General features: G+C 42.4%; 1 protein-coding gene across 6 annotated transcripts in view; it reads right to left on the minus strand.

Annotated features, from left to right (window-relative positions):
• LOC135289154 (DDB1- and CUL4-associated factor 12-like) overlaps window positions 1-24017 on the minus strand; it is a 55839-nt gene that overhangs the window by 24545 nt on the left and 7277 nt on the right. For all 6 annotated transcript variants that reach the window (XM_064402565.1, XM_064402570.1, XM_064402569.1 and 3 more), the window contains exons 3-7: window positions 19447-19653; window positions 18141-18201; window positions 16266-16459; window positions 16015-16080; window positions 9576-9738 (exon numbers count right to left, since the gene is read on the minus strand). In XM_064402565.1, coding sequence (XP_064258635.1) covers window positions 9576-9738; window positions 16015-16080; window positions 16266-16459; window positions 18141-18201; window positions 19447-19653 — 691 coding nt within the window. The remainder of the gene's footprint in view (window positions 1-9575; window positions 9739-16014; window positions 16081-16265; window positions 16460-18140; window positions 18202-19446; window positions 19654-24017) is intronic.

A 24017-nucleotide genomic window follows, 5' to 3' on the forward strand; every position in this document is an offset into this window, starting at 1 on the left:
TTCTATGCAGATTAAACCCCACCACATCTATGCTTCTCTTTGCTGTACAACATAAAGGCAGGTTATAAACCGTACAGCTTTTTAAGCCCTCTTTAAAGTACCACTGAATTACAGCCTAAACAAGCATTCAAACAGGAAGGGAAAAGAGTGAGTTAGGCCAGATACATCCATGTGTCAACTGCTGTCACTGTGCCAAGTGGGGCTGAACGTCACAAAACTTGTGACATACTGGAATACACCCAGCAGTACATGACAGCAGACATTCAAGGTGTGTAGATGTAGTTTACCCTTCCCCTCTGTACAGAGTCCTAACTAGAAACACATCCTCATTCTTCCACCTCCACAACTTGATGTTACATCCACAGCCACCAGCATCTGTTCAACACACTCGGAACAGGCAAGTTCACATTGTTGTGTTCTAGATATGAGGTGAAGTCTTGGCTGCAGGCTTAATAGGTGGGAAACCACTGTGCAAGTCTCACACCTGCTGAATCTCTAATTTAGAGAACTACAAATGCATCTGAGCAAGTTGGGAGACATCTCTTCCTCTTCATTGTTGTCCCAAAACAGGTTCTTTTACCTGGTGTGCAAGAAGCCAATCCCCACAGAGTCAATGTATTTGATTTATTTACAGCTCTGACCAGAAAGGGGTACTGGGTTGTAGATCCACAAAATCAGCACACTGAGGCACACAAAGGCCTACTTATAAGGTTACAACATTAGGCTATTAGCACATCTTACTTAAGTCACTACTTGCCTAAGTTTCTATTGGCTTATCCTTTCTCTGCTTTGATTTAAAGACATAGTGTCCCAAGAAATCATGGCACATGCTCGATGAGTAGTGGTCTTTTTGTGAGTAGAGGGTGCCTGAGGTAGGGATGTGCTTTTTATTATTATAATGAGCAAAGTTCATCACTAGGGTAAGTTCTCACCACAGAACCAGTCAAAACTGGGGGTTGATTGTCTCATCATTAAACATCCTGTATATGAAAGGTATTATCCTCTTTGTTTTGCCCCCTCTTCAAGGACTTAGTCCATCAATTTTCTGTCTTCTATATTCCCATGGTTATTGCTTCTATTGCTTAACTGCTTTGGATGGCATATACTGAAAGAGATGGCATATACTTTTCAATGCAATTAATTAATAAAAAGCTATAAAATACAGAACAACTGTGAATCTTTCTCTAATCAAAAAAAAAAGAAGGAAAACTGAAGGAATCAATTTTGTACCCACTACTAAGTGGATGTTTAGGACAGGCTTTCAAGAACAGCACTTCAAATTGGATCCTAAGGGGCTGAAGTACCTCAGATTAATAATTCCCATCAAACTAAAAGCACCACCTGTGCCTAGAACTGATCACAGTAAGCTCATCTACATTCCCAGCACTCTACCACCTGTAGGCCTGGACTATTTGGGTCAACAAATTGAGTCTTACTCCTCAGAGGCAGGGAGCTCTACACATCCCAGAAGGAAATGAAGATGCAGTAGCATGTCCTACACAAAGAGTAGACACAGTCTGTGCTGTACAAACTCTGTCCACTGCATTAACATTGCTGCCTTCAGGATTATAAAGTCATAGGCACACAACATTGCTCTGCAGGCCAATCAAGCAGAAAGCACTCTCACAGATCAAGAACTACAGTTCAGGGCCTGCACTTTCCTGTACAGCTGCTAAGAAAAGCAACTCTTACAAGATGCACTAAAAAGCATTCACTACCTTCTCACATAGAGGAGACAGGGTTATACTAGGTAAAAAACACCCCCAGTTTCAGTCTAAGTGACATTTCTCTGATCTGCTTTTGTATACAACATTAATGAACTGAAGTTAATATGGACTTACCATATCCAGCAGTTGCATTTAGAAGCTGAAAGCACATTCAAGTAACACTTCAAAGCACTTAAAAGTTAACCCAGATTTTAGTCTGCAAATCAATAAACAGCCTACTTTCTAGAGGTGTTGCACCATTTCAAGTCCCAGTGAGATCAACAGAAAGTTGAAACACTCGGTATCTTGGGAATTAATATTACTTAAGTGCCTCCACCACCACCCCCACACACCAAAAAAATCTACTTTGCAGAATAGAAAACTGTATTGAACAAAGGTTTTCTCTAGACATGAACTAGCACCCCGGAGATACTCCCTACACATAGGTCATCCCCTCAGCAGGGATGATCACATAATTCAAGACTGAAGTTTTTAGCCACCAGTCACCACTGGGCACCACACTCCAGTGTCCTGGTATTTCTTCCCTATGATACTGAAGGGTGACTGTTGGAACCCTGGATGCTGAGAATTTTAGACTTTCTGTGCTGACAGGCACTGACCCCCAGGAGAGCACTGCATTTGACCTGAGGCCGTGGAACCGGCTTCCAAAATTGAGTGATATCACTGGGATTATGGGTGTGTAGTTGGTTAGAAGTGTGTAATATCACAGGGTGGAAAACTTAGAGTTTTGCGTTTGTAGTATTGAGGTAGATAGAAGACAAGATGGAGGATTTTGGGCATTGTCTGATCTCCTTGTTCTTCATCTACTCCATTTTCTGCAGTGTTGATGGCACAGAGTGATTGGTTAGAAAGAACCACAATGCAGACGTTGCGTGGACAGACAAGTAATTAGTTATTGGTAGAAAGGTAGAAATAAAGTATGTTTTAAGAGTTAATTGGACAAAATAGCTTTAAAAGACCTTAAACCTGTGAAAAATGTTTGTGATTCACGTCAATTGGCAATGCATCAGCAAATGCTTGTATCTGCTGTGTTGAAAGTGGATGTGTTCCTTGGGATAACTACAAAGAACGGTTTTGAAACTTTTTGACTGAATAGCCAAATAAAGCATCAAAATAGAAGAAGCATAGTAAAGAGATGAGGTAGCAAGATGACTGATGTTTAGAATAAAATAGAGGAAGTTGTGGTAAAGCTAAAGGGATATTGTAACAAAGCAACTAAATGCTTATGTATAATAAAAAGCTTGATGGACTTGACAAAATCATGTAGCAGACACCAGTAAGGCCTCCCTCCAGATGACCACAATAAGGACAGGAAGACAACGACCACCTGGAAAGATTATGAAATTGCTGATCCCAGCTTATTGATATTTGTTGATTTGGACTAACACAAGCACACCGGAAAATGCTTTGTAGGCTTAAAAACAGTATATATACTCTGGTGAACTTGTAGTGGTGTGTGCTGTGAGTGGAGTGGTGACTCCCCAGACACCCAGCGCTGCTTGCTTGCTTTTTGTAAAATAAAAGATATAGAAATAAAATTCGGTTTGGCTATGGAAATTTTATATCAAACCTGTATGTCTTGTGATTTTTGGTGCCTTCTCTTTGTACGCTAAGTCTGAGATGTAGACAGCGTGCTGAACTTCTGATAAGAGAAAAATAAACAACAACCTGAAGACCGAAAAAAACAGAAGTCCCATCCATCTCTCAATACTGGCACAGAACTTTTAAGGAGTCTCCCCATCAGGGGATCCTCGGGGAGGGTTTCCACAAACTGGTGCCCCCGTGTAAAAGTGCAAACTCGGCAGGAAGAGATTGTGCCAGGACTCTCCTTGACGAAAGCCAAAAGCCAGAAAAATTCCTCCAGAGGTGAATATCTCAGCGTCACGGACACTTGGAAAACCCGGTACAATGGAGCCAGATTTCCATGAGCTGCTGGTTGGAGCACGGACAGATACCCGAGGATGACAGACCCATTAGGGTCGGGTAAGCTGTCAAGGAGCCAAAATGGGGGGTAACCTCTCGAAAACAGAGGCGGATGTCGTTAATGATCTAGAGATAATGATGAGGCAGCATCCAGTCCGGGTCTCTAGACAAGAACTGGAAGCTTTGTTATCCTGGGTAAGGGAGGAATTCCCCAATGTTACAGTTAAAGATTTATTTGACCCAGATCTATGGGAGGATGCTAATACGGAACTCTATCATTCTGCGACACGCAAAGACCAGAAGGCTGCGAGCCTTCTGTCAGTCTGCAGAATTGTTTATGAGGTAATTCATGAGGCAAAATGCCAAAAACCTCTTGCAAAAGGTACTTTGCAAACACCCCAGGGGCTGCAGGGCATTCCCTTGCAGGCAGGAGAGCCGGGGCCCGCGGCCCCGTCCTCCGAAGCTGCAGATTCTCCAGCAGTCAGGAACCTCTGCAGCCTCCCCGCCCCGCAGTTCTGGGCGAAACTGCCCCCTCCGAATCACAAGAGGAAGGCATTATCCCCGTGAATGCGGGCACGGAGTCGTCCCTGGGGACGGGGAAGGTGGGCGGTCGGGGGAGTGCAACCCAGGCAGAGCCCGGGAAGGACCTCGGGGCCGTTCCAAAACTCAAATTGCTCTTGGGACCATCGAATCAGACAGACATGGCATTTTTCGGATCCTTTACTACTGCGCATGTCTCGGGAGCGGCGGGGTCCGGAACACACGTTTTTCCACCCCCCTCCCCACCTTGGGGGACGTTCCAGGCAGCTAAGCCTGCCTCTGGAGCTTCCGTGGCAACGCCCCTGCCACTTGGCGGTCCACCCACATCTCCTGCCCCCGCCGATGCCCCGAAAATGACGTCAGCGGCTTCTTTCCAGCCCCCCCATTCAGCAGGGGCGGGCTCGGGGCCGGATGACGTCAGCTTTGTTCTACCCCTATTCGCTTCCAAGCCCCAACCCACGGTACAATGGGTGGGACGTGGATCGAGTGGGTCTTACGTCATCCCCCCTCGCCCACCCTTCCCGCCAGACTGCGCAGCCTCCGAGTCTGCCCAGGGCCCCTCCTTCCTTCATCCAAGCGGCAGCCGCGCCGTGGGGGCTGCCAGAACCTACAGCTATGGCTGTGCCCCTGGACTCGTCACTGCAGGTTCGGGACTGCCTGCTGCAGCCCGAACACAGCCCTGGCAGGGCTCAGCTGCACCGGCACCGGCGGCGACTGCAGCTGCAACAACCGGTCCCTCTGCAATCCACGGAGCGGAGCCTGGACCCGGATCGGGATCCTCGCAACCAAACTCTGCGGCAACAGCGCCACCAAGTGGAACAACAGTACCACTGCAGCAAGTTCAACCACACTACAGACTAAATACCATCGTCCCAGAACCTCTGCTTGAAACACAGTCAGGCCAAGCCCTCAAAGCACCTTTTCCAGTTCCCTTCTCAGGTGAACAGAATACAATTAATATATTCCCAGGTAAATGGGAAGTGTCGGGACAAGACACAACAGCTGCAGCACACATTCCAAAGACTGGTCAGGAGAACAGAGCTCAAGCCATGAGTGATTTAGGAGCACAAAACACACTAACTCAAGATAGCAGCAGCGAAAATATTATAACCATCACAGCCTCACAAGGCATTCCTGTACCATCACAGACCCCACCCAGCTTTTGGACCACAACAGGCAGCACTCCAGTACTTCATATGCCTGCCCCAACAGCTTGGTTTCCAGGGCAACAGTCCAGCTCCATGACTTGCCTACACCTTTTCTCATTTTCAAAAGACTTTATACGGCAGCTCTTCCTCCAGCTCAGGAAACGTGCTCAGGAATTCCTACCACAACATGGTGCACACTTTCCTCAAACCTCCTTTCCAGGGCAAGATGGCAACACCCTTTCTGCATCCTCTGTAAATACTCCCTACATATCTACATCGGTGCCCTCTGCAGTGCCACCAATGGCAGGTTCAGCCATTGCACCCTCATTTCCCCTGTGTGCACCACCACAAATGTCCCTCACAATGCTTCAAACAGGAGGGGGAGGGGTGCATGAGATGCATGCAACCTTCAGGCCAGAAGAAGGTGCATCCTGGAAGACTACAAATCCACAGAATATGGGCATGGATATGGTTCCATTTAACAGAAATGTCTCAAGAGATATGTCTGGTTCAACGAACTGGGCAGACATCAGGAAGAAAGCACTGAAAGAAAGAGACTTTGATATAGCAGACACAGATAGCATCACATTGCCAGTGAGATATGTGAGACTAAATGAAAATCCTATATGGGAACCTCTGGATCATGATGTGGTCAAAGATTTGATGGAAGCAGTGAAAAATAATGGTTTGGGATCCCCATACTTCAAACAGCTTTTGAGAGGCACATTCAACAATTATGACTTGGTACCTTTTGACTGTAGGTACATTGCCTCGACAATTTTTACAGATTCACAACTCCTGCTGTGGGATGCAAGATGGCAGAGGGCTCTCCTTCAACTGAGAAATAGTTATGCGGGAAGACTGCATGCAGCTCTCACACTGGCTCAATTAGCAAGAGATGAACCCCATGACAAACCTGAAGATCAGTCAGCCGAGTTGCCTCGATATGTGATTGCAGACATTAAAGAGGCAGCACGAAAGGCAATTTTGCAAATTCAACCAGTTGGAACTCCAGAAGGCATTTACACAGAAATAAAGCAAGGTCTTTCTGAGCCCTTCACTTCATTCATCGATTGTCTCACGCAAGCAGTGGACAGACAAGTAAGTGATGAAGTGGCGAAGCCACATCTGCTTTGAAGCCTCGCTTTTGCAAATGCCAATGCAGAGTGCAAATGTATGATTAGTGCCACACCTGGTCAACCAACCATGACCAACCATGACTAAAATGATAGAGGAATGCAGTAAGGTGAGTACACCTCAGCACATCACAGCAATCCAAGCAGGCATTTGGGGAGAACAGGTTGGGAAACTCCTTCAAGCATAGAATGAAAGACTTTCAAGAACCCTCACAGCTCTCCATGTAACTCCTCAACAAGATAATTCCACAGAAATAATAGCAGTGGAACTCACCAAAAGGCCATGTTTCAAGTGTGGGAAATTTGGACATATAACAAAATATTGCCCAGAGTCTGCAGGAAATGCAACAGCACTGAATCATTGCCCAAGATGCAGAAAAGGGAGACACTATGCAAATCAGCGCTATTCCAAATATGACATAAATGGAAATATTTTACCGTGAAAAGTGTTTCCCAGCAAGTGAAACCACTGTGTAAAAATACAAGTATTAGTAATGATTCAACTACCCAAAATTTCTCTGAAGACAGAACATTTGGGAAACTTCAATCAGATCCTATCTGTAGGGTCATCAGCTGGTTCCCCAATGATTTGACGTTTGGAGATTGCTGGTAGCAAGCTTGTAAGCTTTGTTATTTCTGTTTTCTATAGGTAATACCGATAAATAGTGATTGTTGTTAATATTATATGAATGCTTAAAAAAGGGTTGTCTTAACCCCTTTGAACACTTGCTGCTAATATATTGATTATATAATATGAATTAACTGATTTTTGTGATAAGAATTATTATTAAGGTATTGTTCTGGTATTTACATCCAGCTTTCACAAGTTTTACCATCTCTTTGTGTGTTCACCTACAAGACGTGTCTCTTCAGGATCCTGCTTTTTGTTTTCTAACAGCTTATATGTTTTCTTTATCCAGACTGCTAGTCTCATGGCTTTCTTCAGTTATTATCACAGAAGTACTCCAGCAGAGAGTCCAGCTGTAACATTAACTTCTTTCTTTAGGTTTTAGTTTTGTACTAGGTAATCAGTCTCTCATTCAGCTGTACTTCCTCCACCTTCACACTCTCAGCGTCCAGATCCAGGCTCATAATCCTGCCTGTGACCACTTTCAAATCTTTGAAGAACAGGTTTTCTGTGTTCGAAGAACCTCTATCCTGAAGGAAACTTCAGAGGGATTCAATTACTTGATGGTTTGATTGGTTTTTAAACCTAAGGTTTTTTACTCATAACTGCTATTTTTAAGAGCCTTGTTTTAAAATGTGTTAAGTGACACCCATCAATTAGAGTTCGGGCTCTGGCCAAGCTCTAGCTCTCCTCTGATGAAATGATTGACAATAAACCCAGATGTTTTCTGCATCAAAAAGTATTCAAGTGTTTTGGCTTGGCAATTTGACCCTCTATATATATGACAGCTGAACCTACTTTTAAAGTAAGCTTGGAGAATTGTTATCCAGACATGATTTTCCAATTCTCTACTGATTTGAGGTTTATCAGCTGCTGGAGACTCTGGGATGACAGTTCAATGTTGTAGTGCTTAGTAATTATATAATTTCGCATGTGATATTGATTATGTGCATTATCTGATTGATTCCTAATTACTGTTAGTTTCTTCTTCACTACATGCATTGTTTTGCTCTGTTTCCTCATGCTCATAACCAAAGAGTGTTAGTAATAGCAACTTATGTCATTATCTTACATGTCTCTATACAATTTTGCAAAACAGAACTGATCAATATTTTATTTCTCATATCAGACCCCATTCTTCACTTGCAGGATTTTGAGAAAATCCTCCAGTCCCTGTGGGGATGTGGGTTTGCTTGTGTTTTAACAGATACAGAGTCCAGGTGGATTTCAGTGAAGAATGTGAAACTCTATCAAGCGCAAGAAAATGCTGACCACTCCACAAGCAGAGAAGAAGACACACAGATGTGGAATGCACAGAGATTCCAACCCTTGTGTTTCGCCCACAGAAGACTGTGGACTTTGAGTTTCTTTATGGGTGTGGGAATCAGTGGTATTGTAGAATTTTTGTTAGATGATAGAGGAGTGATCAAGGGTTCCCAAACTAGAGTTCCAACAGGGGTGTTGGTGGCAAAATGTTCAAGTGACAAACATGAGCTGGTAAATGACCTTTTCTCATATTATAGAAACTTCTGTATCTAAAAGAAGCAGACCCTGACATTTATCTAGACAGCACAGTTCAAAGTCCAGTAACCACATAAATAAAAATTTCTTAATCCTTGCCTACACGCATTTTTTAAAATAAACTTGCCCAATGAAGAGATGAATGCCTAGAGTTAAGTTAAATAAGGACTAGCAACTTACTACTCTGGGATTAATATGGTTTCAAATGGGCATCACAGCACAGTGCCTTCTCATGCTTGAAAATAAAGGGTATGGGAAGAAGCTTATGGGGCCATGTACCCTGCAAACCCCCAGGCTTGACCCAGGTGTGAGGTTCAATTGGACATATTACATTCACATCAGAAAAGGAAAACAGCACTAAAATCTGCAAACTTTTTTTTTTAAGAGTAAGCTTTTGTATATTTAAAGCAAATAAATACACACTGACAATTAAGTGTCTCACTCATGACTTTAAAATGACAAAGCAAGCATTCACTCACAGCACTGACTCCCAATATGATAGGACAGAGCAGACAACATGGGTTTTTTTCTGTCCCCAGAGAAAAATGTGAGAATAGATAGCATTAATAGTGGTACAAAGACTGGATTTGCTTTGAAATGAAGTAAAACAGAATAAGATACAGTAAAAAATATGCAGAAGTAAAATGCACAGTGAAGTTCAGTAATAAGTAAAATGCATACTTTTAGAAGTTGAGTAATATTTGGATGGCGTGCAACTTAGTTGATCATAAAAACACTGATGTTGTCCTTCATTAGATTTCAGAGTTGATTTTACATTTGGTTTGTTGGTTGCTCAAGGAATAATGTCATAAAAACAAAACATATATGCTATTAATAATTTAGTCTATCACATGAAAAAACCTTCATATTTATTGGAAGCTTATCTTACTGCAATCTTAAAAGCTACTTCTGCAAGCAAACCATTTGAAGCACCCTTTGACAAGTTCCTTACCACTGCCTCGTTCTTTGGAACAGACGGATTTAACATTGTGAGAAGGCTGCCTTGGATCCAAAAAGGAGACATGTGCCTGTGATCCTACTGCATACACTGACCACTCCGGACCATAAGCCAAACACACATTCTCCCTGCAGTATGGCAACTTTGTGGAAAGTAACTAGAAACAAAGGAAAGACAAATCAACACATTATGATAAAAGAACAAAACACTAATAAAACAATTCTGTAAACTATGTTCAAGGAAGTTGCAGTGAAAAAACCCAAAATGCAGATAAAAAATAAGTTCATCACAACAATAGAAGTTTAAGAGAAAAGCAACCTGACCCAGAAAAAAAACAACCCCTGAAGATTAGATGCCTTATCTGAACAAAACTGAGATGATAAAGGCTGAACCATGTATTAAGCAAAGAACAATGGACATTTTGGCATATTGTTTTACATCTTTCTAAGCTGCTATTTCTTCAGCAGGTGTACACAGACATGATCTCAGCTGAAAAAGCTTACTTCATACAGTAGTATAGATATTTGTAGGTTTGATCTATAATTACACTTAAATAAGTGCAACTTCCTTTATGAAGGTTCTAATTAAGTATCAATTATACTCTCTATGGAACAGCTCACTTCAGCTCACCCAGAACTGGCAGAAAGTTAAGAGCACCTCTCACCCTTAATAAGGTGAATGGGAAGTTTCTTTCCCCAAGTTCTAATTTTTAGGACATTGCATTTTACTTAAAGATGTATGTGTTTGTCATGGTTTAGGAATGGTATTCCCCAATTTAGTGTTCCCACTGAATCACCCCAGACCACACACCGCTTACACACTTCCCCCCCACCTCCCCCTGCAGTGGGCTGAAGAGGAGAATTGGAGGCAAAAAAAGGTAAACGTCATAGGATGTGATAAGAACAATTTACTAGAAACAGCAATGAAAGAATAAAATTAACAGTAACAACAATACTAAAAGCAGAGTGTACAAGACAGGTGAACGATTCACACGCGGTTGCTCACTACACAGAATCCAGCACCACCCAACCATACAACCCAGAAAAACCAAAAAAAATACCACCCTCCGCTGTCCTCTCTGCCCATGGCATGAGGTGGTATTGAATAATCTCAGGGTCTGGACTGTGCCACTCCCAACTGCTGCAAAAATTAACCCTATCCTGGACAGAACCAGGACATTATCCAACCCTTATTCTATACCATCTAAATCACACCCAGATCCTACATCTTATATACATATATCTATATATATACACACACACAAGCATGGGTACCATTCCCTTAGTCAATGGCTGTCCATTCAAAATGTCTTCCAAGACAGGAGAGAGACCTGGCATGCTGTCGGCTGTTTGCTGCATCAGGAGCTCATGACTGGTATATCTGGAGCAATCGATCCTCATTGTCCACAGTAGTTATGGAACACAGTGGCAGTGGCATTCAGCAACCAATATTAAACAATTCAACATTACAGGCTGTTCTCACCCAGACATCAAATCCCCTTGAGGTACACATCGCATTCCCCCATCCCTTTGCATTATGTGACAAATGCACCCAGGTCCTTGAGCAAATACAATCCCACAGATGGATTTGCCTTTCCTTGAGGCAGGACTGATCCAAACTGTCTTCCCCAACAGATTTCTCATATGCACCACAGGGACTTAATCCCCTTCTATGGTATATGAAGGTTTTGATAGGGCAGAGACAGCTTGATTGGTAGAGCCTCTAGAGTTAACTAACCAGGTGGACTTCACTAAATGCATATAACAGTGTTTGAAAAGCCAACTTCTACCTGAGCAGCGATGTCTTGCCACAATTCAGCAGACCAGATGAGTTTCCCTTTATGCTGCCAACTAGTCTTTTTCTGTTGGTCCAGCCATCCCCCACAGAGCATTTGCTACCATCCACGAGTCAGTGTAGAGGTAGAGCGTTGGCCACTTCTCTCATTCAGTGATACCTAAAGCCAGCTGAATGACTTTCAGCTCTGCAACCTGACTTGATCCAACTTGTCCCTTGGTAGCTTCTGCAACTCGCCATATAGGACTCCATATGGCCGTTTCCATGTTTGATGTATCCCTACAATACGGCAGAAAGCATCAGTAAAGAGAGCATTGCTTTTCATTTTCTGCTATCTGATTATATGGTGGGGCCTCTTCAGCATATCACCTTCTTCTCTGAAATTAGTCTGAAATTTTTGCCTTCAGGCGAGTTTGTAATGACTTCCAAGATTGCTGGGTGATTGTGGTTTCCTATTCAAGTTCATTGTGTGATCAGAGCAATCCACTAGCTCCACATGGCATCAGTGGCATGATGTGTGGAAGTGATTTTTTCTTTGAACATCCAGCCCAGCACTGGCAGTCAGGGTGCCAGGAGGAGCTGTACTTCAGTGCCAATCACTTCTGAAGCAGCTCAAACCCATTCATAAGCTGCCAGTATCTCTTTTTCAGTTGGAGTGTAACAGACCTTGGATCCTTTGTACCCCTGACTCCAGAACCCCAGGGGTCGTTCTCGAGTGTTTCTGGGTACTTTTTGCCAGAGGCTCCAGGAAGGATGATTCTCCCTGGCTGTGGTATAGAGCACATTTTTCACATCTTGTCCTGTCCTGACTGGCCCAAAGGCTACTGCATGAACACTCTCCTGGTTTAATTTGTTCAAAATCTTGTTCTTGTTCAGGACCCCACTTGAAATCATTTTTCTTCCAGGTCATGTAATAGAGGGGGTTTACAATCAATCTGACTGCCATCTGGAATATGCATTCTCCAAAACCCCACAGTGCTAGGAAAGCCTGTGTTTCCTTTTTGCTAGTTGGTGAGGACATAGCTGCTATTTTGCTTATCATATCTATTGCAATCTGATATTGTCCATCTTGCCATTTTACTCCTAAAAGCTAAATTTCCTGGGCAAGTCCCTTGACCTTACTTTGCTTTATGGCAAAACATGCTTTCAGGAGAATCCAGATTATCTTCTCCCCTTTCTCAAAAACTTCCTCTGCTGTGTTGCCCCATACGATGATGTCATCAATGTATTGCAAGTGTTCTGGAGTCTGACCCTTTTCCAATGCAGTCTGGATCAGTCCATGGCAAATAGTGGGGCTGTGCTTCCACCCCTGGGGCAGGTGGTTCCAGGTGTACTGGATGCCCCTTCAGGTAAAAGCAAACTGGGGCCTGCACTCTGCTGCTAAAAGAATGCAGAAAAACACATTGGCAATATCGATGGCGGCACTACTTTGCTGCCTTTGATTCCAGTTCATACTGAAGTTCCAGCATGCCTGGCACAGCAGCATTCAGTGATGGTGTGTCATCGTTCAGGCCACGATTATCCACTGTCAGTCTCCACTCTCCATTGGACTTACATACTGGACATATGGGGCTATTAAAAGGTGAGTGGGTCTTACTGACCACTCCCTGGCACTCCAGCTCATGAATCATCTTGTGGACGGGGGTCACAGAATCCTGGTTGGTGCAGTATTGTCAACAGCGCACTGTTGTGATAGTGATCAGTACCCTGTTCTTCTTTGACTCTCAGCAGTCCCATAGCAGAGGGATCCTCTGAGAGACCAAGCAAGGTATTCAGCTGCCTAATTTCCTCTGTCTTCACAGCAGCTATCCCAAAAACCCAGCAATGTCCTTTTGGGTCCTTGAAATACCCTCTCCTGAGGTAATCTATGCCAAGGATACACGGGGCCGCTGGGCCAGTCACAATGGGGTGTTTTTGCCATTCATTCCCACCCAGGCTCAGTTCAGCTTCCAGTACAGTCAGGTGTTGGGATCCCCCTGTCACGCCAGAAAGAGAGATAGATTCTGCCCCTACATATCTCAATGGCATCAGGGTACATTGTGCACCAGTGTAAATTAAAGCATTGTACTCTTGTGGGTCTGATGTGCCAGGCCATTAGATCCACATAGTCCAGTAGATCTGATTATCCCTTTCCTCCCACGGGCTGGAGACAGGGCGCCTCTAGTTCTGGTCATGGTACTCATTGCTCACTTCTTATAAATATGATCAACCACAGGTCCCTTCAAGAGGTTTGGAAGTAACATCAGCACCTTCCATTCTGTCTGAGGACCTGCCCACTGGAAACTGGAGCAGAATTTTCCTTGAAGAATTACCCGTGGTGGTTGTTCTTCCTCTCAACTCACATACCCATGACTCCTAGGGCAGAGGTGGGTTTTCCATCCCACTTCTTCATGTCCTCTCTGTGGTCATGCAGGTAAAACCACAGGTTACCTACCTTGTGGTGTATTCCCTCTCTTTCTTGAGCAGGGGCGTGCTTACTCTTAATAGCAGAGACTCTGGCCTGTACTGGCAGGGCATAGGATATTTCCTCTTTAAATTGCTGGAAGCCCTTGGACAGCTGAGATGCAGGCCCACAGGGAGGAAGAGAGACTTTCCTCATATTGCCAGAATTGGGCAACCAAATTATCCACTGTTTGTTCACCTTCTGTCCATGACATCACTGCCAATGAGTTGGCGTATGACAATGGCATGCTCCCATAGGAACTTGTGTCACATGGGTTGTGTGCCCTAGACTTCATCTGGATCTACAGGGGACTGCTTGTTATTTGAATATCTATAGAGTATCTCCAGCACAGCTAATTCTCTCAGGTACTGGATATCTTGCTCCATGCTGTTCCACTTGTCTTGGTGCACTGATAAATCCTCTTTGAAAAGATATCTTTCCCTCACACTTGACAGGAGTTGCCTCCAGAGGCTGAGGATTTCTGTCCTTTTTCCAATGCTGTTGTCAATACCTGCATCCTGGAAAGGGATCCCAGTTTCTTGCCTTCACTATCCTCTAATTTCCAACTGTGGGTTGTGCTATCCCAGCATCAGAGCAGCCGGGTCACCAGGGGCTCACCCTACTGGTGGCTGAAATATTTTCATATATCGCGCAGCTCACCTGGGGATAGGGATTGAGTGATTATCTCTGTCCCTGCTTCTTCCTACTGTTCTGAGGGCCCTACTTCCTCTTCATCCCTCACTATGCAAACTGATTTGGTCTTGCATTTCTTTTTCTGTATAGGTATGACTGCTACCAGCATGTGTTGTTCCTCTGGTTCAGCTGCAGTTTGAGTGGCCACAGAGGCAGTTGCTCTGCTTTCCTCTTCCTCCCCATGAAGGTGCTGTCTAGTGACGAGTGGTATCTGGTAAACAGTAGCCAGGGCCCAGCACATTGCATTACTTTGTGCCTCTCTGGAATCACCACAGCATTTTCCTTTCAGATATTCTGCCACTTCATCAGGGTCCTGTTCAGGGGTGAACTTCCAAACCATTGGAGGACAGAAGTCCTCTGAAACTGTCCCATTTTCTTCCACATTCCATGCCACTCATGACTATCCACCCTCCAGGCAGATCTCTGAATGACCATACTAGAAGTCTCTTTCATAATTCTAAACATGTACTGAGTAGACATAGCAACAAGAACATGAACCTTCCTTAGCATCCAAAGGAAATTCAAAATTCTCACAAGCTGTTGTAACAAACCTGAAGGAGGAAAAGGGTGTGAAAAGCTGGGGCAAATCATCCTCCCCTGTTCTCCCTACAGACAGTACAATTATTAATGCTTCCTAGAGGTAGCACCCAAAGCAAATGCAGGAGAGCAGCACTCAAGACACATCCCTCATTGCCCTTGATGTTATCATGTCATAAACTGATATCCCACATTACAGCAATAAAGCAATCCTGATCCCTCTCCCTGCTCTGAAAAAGAGCACCATGAGGAGCACATAGGGGAACATATACAGGGTTAGGTACCATAATGTGAACAGACCAAGCAATGTTGTAACCAGTGGCTCCGTACCTAATACAAATGCTTAGATCAAATTTGTTTCCATCCTGCTCTGGTCAGATGTGTTGTTATCTCAATGCTTCATGCCTCACATTGGGTGCCAAATTGACTGTCATGGTTTAGGAATGGTATTTCCCAATTTACTGTTCCCATTGAATCACCCCAGACCACGCACTGCTCATTCACTTCCCCCTGCGGTGGGATGGGGAGGAGAATTTGAGGCAAAAAAAGGTAAAGATCATGGGTTGAGATAAGAACAATTTACTAGAAACAGCAACTAAATTAAAAAAAAAAAACAAGAAAAATACTGATAGCAGTGTGTACAAGACAAGCAAATGATTCACACGTGATTTCTCAATTTCTCACTATGTAGAACCTGGCACCACCCAACCATACACCCCAGAAAAACTGGAAAAATGCCACCCCCTTCCATTCCCTCTACACTTGGTGTGAGGTGGTATTTAATAACCCCAGGGTCCAGGCTGTGCCCCTCCTGGCTGTTGCAAAAATTAACCCTGTCTTGGAAGAACCAGGACAGTGTTTTACAAACACTGCTGCTCTTTCTTCAAGCATTTATAGGAAATAAAGAATAGTGAACAGCCTTCAATGCAAAGCAATGTTTTAAGTTTTATACCAACAGAAAAGCACCTTTGATAGTGTGTGCTCTGCTTTCCAAAGATGAAAATACCCATCCAAGGACACAGCTCCCAGTTCCTATTATGAAAAAAAGAAAAAAAAAAAGAAAAAAAAGGTAATACTTAGTTTTTGTATTATAGATGTCCTTGCAAACTCACACTCCAGGTTGCTTCTCTAATATATTTTATTTAGATGACTTTTTTTTTTTCAAATATATATGGACAGTTTTAGGACTACTCAACTGTCTTGCTTATCTTACTGACCTTGTTCTTATTGTTGAAAGCCAATGCTCGGACTTTGCAGTTGTCAGGATTGGTGTTCTCCTTAGGAATATCCTTCAGAGCCCTGTGTGTTATGTGGGCATAGACAGGAACTTGAGAGAGATTATGCCTGGCATCAGTTTTGGACAACACATCCTCTGTAACTTCCCAGAGACCCATCGAACCATCCCGGGAACCTGAATAAGTAGTCCATAACAGCATTTCAAATATACATAATTCTCCTTTTTAAAAAATGAACTGCAATAAACAATGAGGTCTTAAAAAAAGAAAGGATACTTTAGATTAATTTAATCTAACTGAACACACTGTTGGTGCCTATATATTAATTATTGTTAACAAAATCATAATTTTACTAAGCTGTTAAGTTCATAACATTGTGAACTTATTGTCAACTGGTTTGTCTACATGGTTTCAAATCAGCTAGATCACCTCATCTGTTTTCAAACTGATTAGGATGCATCAAAAAACCATGATCCTGTACAACAATCACCATTAGAGATTTACATGTAGAATAAACTCAGAGGCAATTGAATAGCCTATGTATTCAGCCTGAGCCTGGCTTACTGAGGCCAAGATTGACAGTCTGTTAAACTAATACAAAAACCTACAAGAAAACTCAGTGGGGTTTATAGCAATTCTAGATAGTTTGATTTCTGACAGTATGTTTATGGATATGTACACACACATTAGTGAACTGAACAGAAACATATATTTAAAACCACAATTTGCACCAATTTAAATCAAATTTACTGTTAATTCAACTAATTCAACCTCTTGTTTAAAGAATGTAACACAGGAACTGAGGCCAAACAAGCAAGAACTAATTTTATTTTTCTACTGAATTTGAAGATAATTATACAAAATATGAATCACTAAGACCACCAATACTGGATGAAGAAAGCTAAATGTCTTTGGTTCAAAGATCAATACAGGTTTAATCCAAGGTCCTATACCCATCCCTTCTGGTGTTTAGGCAACTCACTTCCATTTAAGTCAGCTCTGATAGATTTGACATGTACCTCAATTTCTTCCCTACACAATGTCACTTAATGGGTTTTTTTAATGCAAATATTTGGGTTAGAGAATTGCAAGGATCAACTCAAGGGTTAGCTTTTGGGTTTTTTTTTATATTACTGAATCATCAGTTGAAGCATTTGATTTTTATATGAGAGTGTTAAGATTTTCTGTCACCTGCAGTTTGACACCTCCTTGTATGCAATACTAAACCCTCTCAGCACAGAAAGACCGTAAACTAATACATTAATTCAATGGCATATTGCTGCCTTTACTCAAGGTAAGTAATACTTTATGAAGTTACACTGATTATCCAACTACACTGACTAAAAAGTCAGTAATTGACCTTTTCTATTAGAACCGTCTGTATTAGTTCCCACAGTATGTGTACCTATATATATACATACACATACACAACTTTACTGATAGCTTGATAAAACAGAGTTTTCATTAATCAGTCTTCCATAGGATTTCAGGAAACTAGTACTGTTCAGTTGTATTCAAAGTTATTAACTGACCAACACTCCTCTTGAAATTATTCTGGTGTAGAATCCTTCCCTTGAACTTACTGTGTTAAGACACCCTCTCATGTCAACACCTACTGTAAAGACAACAGTATTCCCTCTAATACTAGAAAAAAAAAGTACAATCTAGAGCAGGGCTCAACAAATAAATAAAAAAAATAAAAAAAGCAAAGTGCTGTACTAAGACCAAGAATGGTTTAAAGAGGCAAAGTAGTTCCAAATGGTTCCAAATCCCTTCTAAAGGTGCTTCCCTAAGACCTATCAAGTGCTGTACATCAGTATAAAAATCTGGGGGAAAAAAATTAAAAAGTAACATTACCAGAAACAGCCATAGTATCACTTATCCATGCAATTGAAAATATCCAGTCCTTATGTCCATCCTAAAAGAAAAAAAAAAGAAAATAAAAGATAGATTTTCTGTGCCATTATATTCTGCAGTGGTCTCAAGGCAGACAAAAAAATATCAAAGTGAAGAATACTTAAGTGCAAACTCAGAAAGACAGACCTATGCTAAAAACATATAAATAATATTCCACTATCAAGCTGGAGCAGTTTCAGTACCTAACAGTAATTTTAACTTCTATTGATTTTGACATGTATAATTAATAGAAAGCAATTAGGTGATAGAAAAACAGATCTCTGACCAAGGACAAATTAATCTCAATTCTAAGGACTTGGATTTTTTCCATTTTGAAAGCAGTGTTCTTTACTTCTATAAAGTAGCTGCTTATTTTTATTTCCTCAAATGCACATCCCTAAAAAGAAACAAAAAAATTATGTTTCAAATATATGATCTACTGATTAAATTTTCAAGAATCTTTTACTCAGAATGTGAGAAGCCTGTGTATAAGAAAAAGAACATAAGGATCTAGTTCTGTTTGAAAAACTGCAGTCACAGTGGCACACGAATAACAAGTCATGCAAATCTTCAGAGTCAAGCCTTTCTGCAGCTGGTTATCTGCTACTGCAGAAACTCTGACCCGAGCTCTGCTGTTGTAGTTAACGTCTATGTGAAGTCCTGAATCAAAAAGGAAAAATAAGAGTGAAGTGCTTACAGGACACCACTATATCCATTTCAGCCATTTTCTTTTTAAGATTGGCTGTTTTAAAAAGGCCTCATGATGTTTCAAAAATAAAACCAGTACCAAAATCTATCAAACTGCCACAAGCCACTGGGTTAGAACTACTCCTCAAAGCCAAGTTCCACCTGTGGAATAATACATATATAAGCTGCACTGGATAAGGGAAAGCCTTGAATCATCTTTACAACTTCTCAAATGAGCTTTTTCACTAAAGCTAAGTTTAAGAGAGCATCATCACCCCAATTAGACTTTGACAGTGAAGATTTTGTTACATTTTCAATGCTTAAAAGTAATCTGAAGTAGACCTGAATGAGGATAAGAAAGAAGAAATTTGACTTAGAACCCTGAGAATCCTCCCACATATTTATGTACGCATTCATATTCAAGATATCTTGTCAAAAAAGACAACTTGATCAGGAATATTTTCAAGCTTTCAGAAATTCCACTACAAAACTCCCAAATTTTAAACTTGCTTTGACCTTACACACTTCAAAGCAGCAATTCTTGGGACAGAATAAACTTTCCCCAAATACTCCCACTTACATCTCCCACACACACAGGATCAAGTGTAGGCAGACGATAAATTGCAAGACTGTTGGGGTTGTCTCCACCTGTGGCCAGAAAGGTCCTTGAGGGGTTGAGCTCAATGGCATGAATGCCACATCCCTGCTGGTTCACCATGCCAGGTTCACGATCTTTCAGAATAGGAATCTTGGTAATTTGACCAGTCTGGACATCTATTACAAATAACTGGAGGAAAAAAGCAGATACAAGTCATTACCACACAGATAAGAAAACCAAGGTGGTCAAATATCCTCCCTATTTTTAACTAACATTCTTTTAAATGTAGAATCCAAAAATGCTGCAAATATGGTTGAAAAATGCATACATTCCTTCTTAAAACAACTAAATTAAATAACTGTGGGTTTTACTTTAATCATCCATCGTTGTTTTGGCTAGGATAATGGTAACTTCCTTCTTAGTAGCTGGTATAGTCCTGTATTTTGGATGTAGTACGAGAATAATGTTGATAACACACTGATGTTTAGTTGCTGCACATAGTGCTTACTTTAAATCAAGGACTTCTCAGTTTTCCATTCTGTATCAGCGAGCAGGTGCACAAGAGGCTGTGAGGGAACATAGCCAGGACAGTTAACCCAAACTGGCCAAAGGGATATTCCATACCATAGAACATTATGGTCAGTATATAAAGCAGGGGATTGGGATTCGCTGGGAGCTGCCAATCACTGTTGGGGGATGGACTGGGCATGGGTCAGTGGGTGGCAAGCAATTTTATTGTACATCACTTCTGTTTCTTGGATTTTATTTCTTTTTTTCTTATTATAACAATAATATTTTACATTATTTCAATTACTAAATTGTTCTTATTTTAACCCACAGGTTTTACATTTTTTCCAATTTTTCTCCCCATCCATCCAGGGAAGGGGGGGGGGGGAAGTGAGTGAACAGATATGTGGTACTTAGCTGCTACCAGTTGGGGTTAAACCACAACAGTCCATTTTGGCACCCAAAATGGGGCTCAAAGGGTTGAGACAACGACAGATCTAACCAGAGCATGTTAAAACAAATTTCTTATAAGCATTCATTATATTAGTTTAATAGTCATGGGTCACAATGTTGATTTATTTACTCTCACAGTTGTACTTTTTCTCAGAGTTGTGTTGTGTGACACTTTACTAGCAGTGTCTTCCCTGTTGTGAAAAATGCATATTTTATTATTGGCTTTTTGCAAATATTAAAATGAATATTATATATGTTATGTTAGAAAGTTATGCTGTATTAATTTTCTTAAGTAGTGTGTTAAATATAGTTTTAGATTATAACATAATGTTAAAATAGAAACTATGCTATGTAAGATACTTTTTTTAACTAGTTCAAGAAAGGCATGATATCATCAAGAAATTATTCACACAGAGATAACAGCAACAAGACACTAAAATCCCAAAGAGAAGAATGATTGCCTCCTTATTGTGAAGAACTAGTCTCCTTCTACCTCCTTCCAGACACGGAGGGGCCAACAAGATGAAGGGGGGGAAAGTTGACAATAACCAGAGAAATCCCTAGTTTGAAAGGAATGTATGCCTCATGTATGATATATATGAACATGCAACAGGCTATTGCTTTTAAGGGTTAATCCTTTGTTAGCGACCTATGTTTTCAAGAGGACAGCATCCGAATGTTCCTAATTCTTTTCTTTTATTGTCCTTTATTGTCCTAACTCTGATTGTCCAAATTCTTATTGCTCTAATTTGTATTACTATTTTTATAACCATTTTATTACTATTAAACTTTTAAAATTTTAAAACACATGATTGGCGTTTTTCACAGTCTTGTTTAAAGCAGTGGTCCTATGGAAGGTCTGGTCCTCCTGTGGAAGTTTGGGTCCTCCTCTGGATCTGTCCAGTGGTGGTGGTGGTGTCCCAAGCCCCCAGACCTCGAGATTATATGCGGTCAGGTTCAGGTGGTACCTCCCCCAGGGCGGGGAGTTTCACAATGGATTGATGTAGTCCTATGAGTCATAGGATGTTTTTTGAGTCCCTGATGGTCATTCCAGCTGCCAATTCTGCTGTTTCTCAGGCAACCCCCTCCCCTCGCAGAGTTCTCCTTTGAGATGGGAAAAAATTTCCCTGAAGAACCCAAACCTACAACACCAGCTCTGGGAATACAAAGACAATCTCTCCCTCTCTCATCTCAGCTGTGGAAAAACTGTCCTGGGAGTTCCAGCAACTCAAAGAGGATATGCCCTACTCTACACCTGTAGGGATCAACATCTCAACTATTAACATTAAGCATCCTCTTACTCAAAAGAAAGGATATAGAAGGTACACACCATGGGGTACCCTGTGGTTTTGCCTGCAGGACCACAGAGAGGGCATGAGGAAGTAGAATGGAAAACCTACCTCAATCCTAGAGGCATGGGTAGAGGAATTGAAGGGATAAACGATCACAAAAGAGGGTTCTTGCTGGAAAGCTGCTGCTTCGAGCTACAGCGGGCAGTTTCTCAGGAAGAATGGAAGGACTGATCTTACTCCTGATCCTAGGGAAGAAAATTCTAGTACATTTTTACAGGAAGCAAGTAGAGAATCCTATGACCAGAACTAGAGAGGCCCTGACTCCAGCCAGGTGGAAGAGAAGGAAAACTGGGTTACTGGACTTGTAGATCCGATGGCCTGGCACATCAGACCCACAGGGGTACAAGGCTCTAGTACATACCAGTGCACAGTGTATCCTAATGAAATCAAGCTATAGAGGGGCAGAACGCATTTGCATTTCTGGAGTGACAGAGGGATCATAACAGCTGGCTATATTGGAGGCTGAAATCATCCTGCCTGGGAATGAATGGCAAAAGCAGCCCACTGTGACTGGCCCAGCAGCTCTGTGCATCCTTGGCATAGATGACCTCAGGAGAGGGTATTTAAAGGATCCACAAGGGTACCAGTGGGCTTTTGGTATAGCTGCCCTGGAGACAGAGGAATGTTATCAGCTGTCTACCCTGCCCAGTCTCTCGGAGAAGTTTTTAGTTGTGGAGTTACTGAAGGTTGAAGAACAGCAGATGCAGATTGCTACCACAACAGTGAACTAGCAGTAATATTGCAATAACTGACACTGATTCCAACTCATAAGCTGATTCCTTAACTGGAGAGCCAAGGAGTGATCAGCAGGACCCACTCACCCTTTATTAGCCCCATTTAGCCAGTGCAAAAGTCTAATGGAGAATGGAGACTGACAGTGGATAATCGTGGCCTGAATGATGTCACACAGTCACTGAGTGCTGCCATGCTGGAACTTCAGTAAGGGCTGGAGTCAAAGGCAGCCAAGTGGTGTCTCAACTGATATCACCAGTGTGTTTTTCTCAATGCCTCTAGCAGCAGAATGCAGGCCACAGTTTGCTTTGACTTGGAGGGGCATCCAGTACACCTGGAACCAACTGCCCAGGGGTGAAAACAGCCCTACCATCTGCCATGGACTGATCCAGACCGCACTGGATAAGGATGAAGCTCCAGAACTCCTGTAATACATTGATGAAGTCATTGTGTGGGGAAATACAGTAGAAGTTTTTGAGAAAGGTAAGAAAATAGTCCAAATTCTTCTGAAAGCCTATTCTGCTATAAAACAAAGTAAGATCAAGGGACCTCCCCAAGAGATACAGGTTTTAGGAATAAAATAGCAAGATGGGCATTGCCAGATACCAGTGGATGTGCTCAACAAAATAACAGTAATGTCTCCACCAACTCACAAGAAAGAAACACAAGCTTTCTTAGGCATTGTGGGATTTTGGAGAATGTATATTCCAAATTATATTAAGATTTCCCTATCAAGTGACCAGGAAGAAGAATTATTTCCAATGGGGCCCTGAGCAATGAAAAGCCTTTGAGCAAATCAAACAGGAGACAGTTCATGCTGTAGCCCCTTGGGGCAGTCAGAATAGGGAAAGATGCAAAAAATGTGCTCTACACCACAGCTGGGGAGAATGATCCTTCCTGGAGCCATTGGCAGAAAGAACTGGGGAGACTCAAGGTTGACCCCTGGGGTTTTGGAATTGGGGATGCAGAGGATCTGAAGACCACTGTGTTGGTTTTGCTTGGCCTGGTTTTTGGTAACGGGAGGGCCATAGAGGTGGCTTCTGTGAAAAGCTGCTGGAAGCTTCCACCATGTCCAGCAGAGCAAATCCCTGATGGCTCTGAAGATGGATGAGCTGCTGGCCAAAGCTGGGCCAATTAGAGAGGTTGGTAATGCCTCTGTGATAACAAATTTAAGAAGAAAACCAAAACAAAGTGGGCACAATAGTTTTTTCTTCTAGTCACAGAAGAGGAGGAGGTGAGAACATGAGGGAAAACAGCATGGAGACTCCAAGGTCAGTGAAGGAGTGGGAGGAGGTGCTCCAGGCACCGGAGCTGAAATTCCTCTGCAGAGTGTGGTGAAGACCATGGTGAAGCAGGCTGTCCCCCTGAAGCCCATGGGGATCCACAGGGAATGCAGAGATCCACCCACAGCCCATGGGGGAGGTGCCCATGCTGGAGCAGGTGGATGCCTGGAGGAGGCTGTGATCCAGTGAAAGACCCAGTGGAGAGAGGGGGCCCCTGCTTCCAGGC

The sequence above is a fragment of the Passer domesticus genome, chromosome W, assembly GCF_036417665.1.
Source record: "Passer domesticus isolate bPasDom1 chromosome W, bPasDom1.hap1, whole genome shotgun sequence".
In the NCBI taxonomy this organism is placed as follows: Eukaryota; Metazoa; Chordata; class Aves; order Passeriformes; family Passeridae; genus Passer; species Passer domesticus.